General features: G+C 36.1%; 1 protein-coding gene across 1 annotated transcript; it reads left to right on the top strand.

Annotated features, from left to right (window-relative positions):
- Positions 1 to 921: 921 nt before the first annotated feature.
- LOC134853005 (dynein axonemal assembly factor 6-like) lies at positions 922 to 5,783 on the top strand. Its single transcript, XM_063868917.1, has 4 exons — positions 922 to 1,409; positions 2,822 to 2,993; positions 3,989 to 4,068; positions 5,503 to 5,783. Exons 1-4 carry the CDS (start codon positions 1,253 to 1,255, stop codon positions 5,676 to 5,678), a joined length of 585 nt encoding a protein of 194 aa, XP_063724987.1. The 5' UTR covers positions 922 to 1,252; the 3' UTR covers positions 5,679 to 5,783.
- Positions 5,784 to 7,167: the final 1,384 nt, after the last annotated feature.

Genomic DNA, 7,167 nt, shown 5'->3' with positions numbered 1-7,167 from the left:
CCCTTATTTGTTTTCGGCTACCTCAGTACGGACGCCTGCTGTAATATGTCGGCCTAGTAGCGACTCGATAAATGAACATTTTTTAGCGCTGGATGTTGTGTTTCGCGGCTGTTTCTGAAATTGAGTTTTTCAAACACTAAAACAAAAACATTCAATTTTTCTCGACGCAGTGATTTCTGTTTCTTTTGTTCGCTTATTTGCATTGCTGAGCTTGAGTTGTAGCGCAAGTGTTTCGACGCTTGGCTTTGCCTATGTCCAATTTTCGAATTCCAATTTCAAAACACTAATTTCATATGATATTAAACTGTTCATTGTGAACAAATTAACGATTTTGAGCTCATTTGATCTTCATACTTTCCAGCTAAAACTAACGAATTTAGCTATTATAGCATCTCTTTTCCAGTTTCCCACCCCCTCGTAAAATAACAAAACAAATCTGTTCAAAAAGTATTCACATGGCTTTTTTCATGTAGGAAATGTAGTAAACAATTGTTCACCTGTTCACGCTGACACGTTTTGATGCAGTTCATTTCATGAAAATTCATTTTAAATAGACTTTCATGAAGTGAATTTCAGAAAAAAATCAAAGGGGGAAACTGGAAAAGAGGCATTATAGCGTGTTACAATTACATTGAACGTGGAAATTATGAAATGGGGAAGGAAATTGGAAACAAGCCATAACTTCTTAATTTGAAAAAGTGACAAAAATTTGTATTTGAAATTCCGGAAAACTAAAAAGAAATCATTTTCTTATTCATTTTGATATCACAGCAACCATCAGGAAACTCGTGTTGATTTAAAAACGTGTCTGAAAAAGGTAGTCGAGTGAAAGGAAACACGTCAACTGGGAACTTCCAAAAAAAAACTAAACGCTCAATCATCTGACGAAACATAAAAGGCACGTGATACTTTTGGTAGGCTTATTTTTGATTGTAAATGTAAAACTGCGCACATCTTGTTTATGCATTGCAGTGACTAATAGTCGTCTGTTTTATGTTTTATATCAGTTTAACCATCGATAAATTTTATCAGCAGAACTTACGTTTGAAAAAGGTTCATAATAAAATTTTGAATAATTGTTTTGGTTATGTTTTAATTTGGAGCAAAAATTTTTTTGCTGATGCAGTAAGAAGCTAAATATAAGCAAAAACAAGCAAAATAAGCAAATTTTGTGCTTCAGCCTTACGATACTTAATTAAATTGGTTTAATTAGTGCACTGGTTATTCTTTTATTGGATATAAGTAATAACTGATGGACGCCACATCCATGTACAGTATAACCCAACTGCAAGACCTGCTCAAAGACCCAGATGAGACTAATGACTCATCGGACGATGAACTGGACACAGGTGTGATCAAACAGGCCAAAGCCACTCCCGGTTCCATTGGAGCAAACAGTAGCAAAACAAGTCAGTACTAAAATATTTAATAACATTTTTTATTTTCAAGACAGAAACTTATAACCAAGAATTGTATGAAATTGTACATATACAAATTAGTTTGGCTTGATAGATTATCAAGATTATCAAAAAGGCGCCGAAAAAACGCGATTTTTTTGGTAAACATTTTCCAAAAAGTGCCTAAAATTGCCTTTCTCGGCCTGTTTTTTCAAATTTTTGCCTGCGGTGCAGAAATTTTGGCCAAAACAGGGTCTTTGTAGTGCTTTGGGAGAGCTCAGAAAATCAATTTGGTTGACCTGGATTTTTTTTTTCTGAAAATCCGCCCCCTCAAGAAAATCCTAGATCCGCCCTGAACAAAGGGATGGAAACTTTTCATCAATGCAGAGCGTTAAAAAGTGTCTAAGATGAGAACCGAAAAACTGATAAACGAAAACTCTCCGTTAACACGCAACTGAGATCAACATAGTCAGGTGTGTTAGCTGGTGGGGGGCTATAGTATGAATGACCCTAACTGACTATGGATCAGATGAGATAGACTCACTTCCAATCTATTTTGTACTTGTTTGTATACAAGGGTTACTTTAATTGCACAACCCCGGGCTCTTCTTCCTCCCCCCCCCCCCCCCCCCACATCACACGACCATCCATTTTATGAGGTTTTATGAAGTGATTTACCGAGTGGTTTTACGAGGTTAATTATGAAGACCAAATATGTTCGCCATGGCATAATCAGTCTGCATGTCAATTTTCGGCTCTTTTCCAGTCCCCCCTTTCAAAATACCGCGTTTTATGTTTGTTTTACGTGTTATTACGGCTAAATGCGTGATGTTACGCTGTAAAATATGAAGAACAAATCTGTTCAAAATTGTCGATTTGTTCACCACGCCAAATTTCATTGCATTATGACAACGTTAAATAAACTTTTCAAAATTGAATTTGAAAGGGGGGTGGAAACTGGAAAGAGCCCAATTTTCATGACAATTGGCCAATGTGAACAAAAATTTTACTTACAAAAGTTTGCAGGTGGGGGGGGGGGGAAGGAAAAAGAGCCCAACCGCGTTCTTACAAGATGAAATAATTTAAATCTTTTAAATCATTTTTCCAGATATTTTTTGTCTTTTAATTCCAAAATCTGGCTCTTTTTCCTTTTCCCCCCCACCTGCAATTTTTTATAATTAAAATTACTGTTCGCATTGTCCGATTGTCATGAAAATTGACATGCTAATGAGTTAGGCCATGACAAACATATTTGGTATTCAAAGTTAACCTTGTAAAATCACTCGTTAGACCATAAAATTGATGCTCATATGAGTTGGGGGGTTAGGAAAATGAGCCCAAAATCTACTTGTCATCAAACTGAAGTAACAGTCAGTTATCAAGTATAAAGATTTCAAACAAACAGCAATGTGTGTTTTCTTCAGGTGCCAATTTAAACCCAGCGAAGCCAGTTGAAAAAGATCCGAATGACATCTGGGACGAGACAGAGGTGGATGAGAAGCCAGTGGTGGACTTGGATGACCCCAGAGCACAGCCGGAGTATGACCTGAACTACAGCCAGAATGTTTCCAGTGAAGACATGTTTCTCCAGATGGGGTTAGAAAGAAGACTTGAACTAAATATTATGGTCTTTTCTGTTATATGGACTAAAAATATAGATCTTTTTGCTAGTTTGAAAGTTTGATCATGAAACTAGAATCTTATTGGTTGAAATAAATATCAGGGGGAAAATCTTAGTTTTCAATAAAAACAGAAGCTCAATTAACAATTTGATAGTTTGGGTCGCATAACAAAGAAACCCAAGTTTTAATCTTGATTGGATTTAGTTTTGCGTGGGGCTATAATACATGGCTGATCTGGTCTTAGTTGTAATCTTATTCCTAAAAAATCTTATCCCTAAAAAACCAACGCCAGGGGTGGATCTAAGATTGGCTCTTTTCCAGTTTCCCCCCCCCCTTTCATTTTTTCAGTAATTCATTACATGAAAGTCTTTTTAAAATAATTTTTAATGTTATAAACTGCAATAAAACGTGTCAGCGTGAACAGCTGAACAAATTTTCACTACATTTCTAACATGAAAATTGCCGTGTGAACAATTTTTGAACATCTCTTTTAGTAATTTAACAAAGGGGGGGGGGGAACTGGAAAAGAGCCCTTAGATTTTCTCGAAGGGGGGGGGGGGCGAATTTTCAAGGTTGACCAAATTGATTTTCTGAGCTCTCCCAAACCACTAAAAAGACCGTAATTTGACCAAATTTTTGGCGCCCCCCTCAAAATTAGTATAGATTGGCGCCGAAGGCACCTTTAGAAAATTTTTAGGGTCCGTCACCAAATATGGATATTTCAAAATAGTAGAAAGGGGGGACCCTTTGGGTCGGCAGGGGGTCGAATCCCTGAGGAGGCGTCCGCCCCCGCGCCTTCGTAAATCCGCTACTGACCACCGCACTAAATATTTTTTCCATAGAAAACTCTTCATCCGCGCAAACATTCTAGATTTTTAGTTGATCCAACCATCATTTTTGCCATTGAAATTTAGTGTTTTTAGATTTAACGATAATGAAATGAATCTATTTTTTTAATTTTATGTTTAGGTACAAAACTCCTTCGACTGCGTGTGCTGATAACTTGATTCTCAAAATATGGCTGGATGTTTCAACCGCCAAAGATATAGGTACGCATTCAAGCAGAAACTCTGTATATAGATAATTTATTGTCCTTTTTACGTTTTGCCTTAAGTATCAAGGGAATTTTTAAAGTATCAAAAATGTTGTTTCGCAATTTGGTTTATTTTCTTGTCGTTGCAGTCATCCAAAAACTTAAGTTTTATCGACGATTCTTTTTGATTTTACTAAACATGTAGTAGAATATGTGCAAAAAATGTATTTAACTATGATGAATCTGTACTTCTCTTTTCTCAGTTGGTTTCGAATTTTTTCTTTGCGAAATTTTGAAAATGTACGTGCTTCATGTTTGTATGCGGTTAATTGATTGTCACCCGCACCGGAGTTCCATGGATAATAATAGATTAAAATGGAAAATTGTTGTCTAAAATGTTGTCATTATAATCCATTATTGTTGCAAATCCACCCCCATGTGTACTAAAATTTACTCCCAACCCCCCCCCCCCCCCCCCAAATCACAGTCCTCCCCCCAGTTTGCTTACCATTGGACGGGAGCGGGGGAGGGGAGGGGGGTTAAATTAAGATAGAGAGCGGGAGGGGGGGGGGGGTAAACTGGGGAAGGTGTTGATAAAAGAGGCGATGGAGCTTACCTAAAATAGAAAAAGTAGAGAAAACTTAAATAAATAAAATCTTATGTGAAAAGTAAAATATTATGAAACGTAATACGTAGCAGTTGCACGAAACAAGAAATGAGATAACTTTGAAAACAATTTGCAAAATTCATAATTTTTCGAAAAATACATTATAATCGATTATATTTATGATGGATTATGATGGATTACAATGATTAAAAAATATAATGATTATAATCCGTTTTTAATGAATTATAACCGGCTATAATGGATTATTTTGATATAAAAATTCTAGGGTTATAATCCATTATTGATTGATTATAATCGATTACTCTTGTAATTTTATAGATACTGACTATAAAATGACAATATATAATAGATTATTACCCCATGGAACTCCAGTGCTGGTAGTTTGCGAAAGGCTTGAAAACCGGGAAGAAACTACCCACCATGTGAACGACTTTTAGGTTCGACCGCGGATTTTAGTTTTTAGATTTCCGGCGAAATAAAAAATTTATTGACTGAGTTTTCTTTAATTGATTTGTTCTATGAAAAAAATTGAATATTGAAAGATTCTTTCACGTATAGTTTGGTTTATTTTCGACCTTCAAAAGTTGAAAATTAAAAATCGTTTTTTTTTCGATTTCTTTGAGTTCATTGACATTTTTTCAACTTTTTGTTTACTAATTTTAGCTTTTACAATTTACTGAGCGACAAAAATACTAATTATAAATGAAAAAATAAATATAAACCTGAGCAGAAAAGAAAATGTCAATTTTCGCAAATAGAATTCTCCTGCTTTGCGGTTAATTGGAAACAATTTATACGTTTCTTAAATTTCACTAATTTTAGAACTAGACGTCAAACCAGAGCTAGTCGACTGCAGAACTAAATCACACCGTCTCACTCTCTCCCTCCCCCACCCGATAGACGAGAAGAGAGCCAAGGCACAGTTCGATGTTGATACATCTGTGCTCACTTTGACGCTGCCTTTGAATCGAGAGTTGGAATTTCTGCATCAGTCGTGACAAAGAATTTCACTTTGGGTTGTGAACAATAATTTTATACCATTTTTGATAATTTGATCGTTATAAATTTTGATTTGGTCAAAAAAAATTTCTGTTTCTCTCTTCTGGGAACTTTTCCTCAGCGGTATGTTGTTGTTGTTGTTGTTGTTGTTGTGAATTTTCAGTAGGATACTGATGGGATGATATCCCCAAAGTTCTCAAAATTTTGTCCAGTTATTTCGGCACATGTTGCAGTCACAGAAGAGGACCCATGTGCACTTGTTTTGTTCTGAGAATTGATCGTCGAAAAACTTCCACATCGTCTGTATCAATCTTCGCTTTAAGCCTCGCATTTCTCGAAATTCAATTTTCTGATTTAGTCGGTTTATTAGACGGCACGTCCTGAATGTAAACTCTCCTCTAGCTTTTTCAGTTCTGGTCTTGTTTAGGTTGAACATTTCTTTCGTTCTTCCTGGATTTTCAATTTTTGCTGGGAGCATAATGTGATCGTTTTCTTCATGCATGAATTTCGCCATCATCAGTAACTCGTTCAGCTGGAGAAACAACGCAAGAGGCAGGATGTTTAACAATCTCAGCTGCTCTGTATAGTCAGAATCGTTTCCCGTGATCCATTTTAAGACTTTCTTTTGGAACCTTTCTAATCTCCCTAAGTCGCTTCTCGAGATATTGCAAATAATTAGACCATACGTTAGAACAGGAAGTATTAAGGATTTGTACAGACCAAGTTTTATGCGCATTTTGACTTTGTATTCTAAGTTTCTGCGGATGCAATAGAACGTTTTATTCGCTTTCGACATTCTTGAGTCAATATGGGTTGTCCATGTTAAATGTTTGGACACATGTATTCCTAGATCCTTTATCACATTCGAGCTTTCCACTGCTGTTTCACAAAGAATGAATTCGTGTTGATTTCCTCTAAATTCGACTTTAAAACATTTGTCCAGTGCCAGACTCATCTTGTTTTTGTCTACCCAGTTTTCAACGCTTTTTAGGTCCTGCTGGATGTCCTTTGTGTCTACATTCACTGCTAGTAATTTTAGGTCGTCTGCAAAGATAAATGGGTCACTAAATTTCAATACTTCAGGAAGATCATTTATGAAGATACAGAAAAATAATGGACCAATCAACGATCCTTGTGGTACGCCACTTGTAATTTCTAAAGTTTCTGATCAGAAATTGTCGGCACGAACAAATTGTTTCCTGTTGCTGAGATAGTCTGCGATTATTTCAAGGAAACAGCCTCCAACTCCAATGTTGCTCATTTTCTTTAGTAGTTCATAATGTGGGACTTTGTCGAATGCCTTAGAGAAGTCGGTATAGAATGCGATCACATGGTTTTCAGCGTTCTTGTCAATAGCTTCGTAGATTTCTTTCAAGAAAGATAACATGTTTGTAACAACTGAACGGTTTTTAACAAAACCGTGCTGACTTCTTGTGATAAATTTAATGAAATGGTCATACAACGCTGGATACATGCATTTTTCCAGGA

The sequence above is a fragment of the Symsagittifera roscoffensis genome, chromosome 8 (assembly GCF_963678635.1).
Source record: "Symsagittifera roscoffensis chromosome 8, txSymRosc1.1, whole genome shotgun sequence".
NCBI classification, from domain to species: domain Eukaryota; kingdom Metazoa; phylum Xenacoelomorpha; order Acoela; family Convolutidae; genus Symsagittifera; species Symsagittifera roscoffensis.
This window is presented reverse-complemented; position numbering and strand designations above follow the sequence as displayed.

What these genes read in the sequence shown, in the direction of transcription:
- LOC134853005 (XM_063868917.1), top strand. Translation starts at nt 1,253, where the DNA reads ATGGACGCCACATCCATGTACAGTATAACCCAACTGCAAGACCTGCTC. An exon ending in AGCAAACAGTAGCAAAACAA is followed by an intron (nt 1,410 to 2,821) that starts GTCAGTACTAAA and finishes TGTTTTCTTCAG; the next exon opens with GTGCCAATTTAAACCCAGCG. An exon ending in TTCAACCGCCAAAGATATAG is followed by an intron (nt 4,069 to 5,502) that starts GTACGCATTCAA and finishes CACTAATTTTAG; the next exon opens with AACTAGACGTCAAACCAGAG.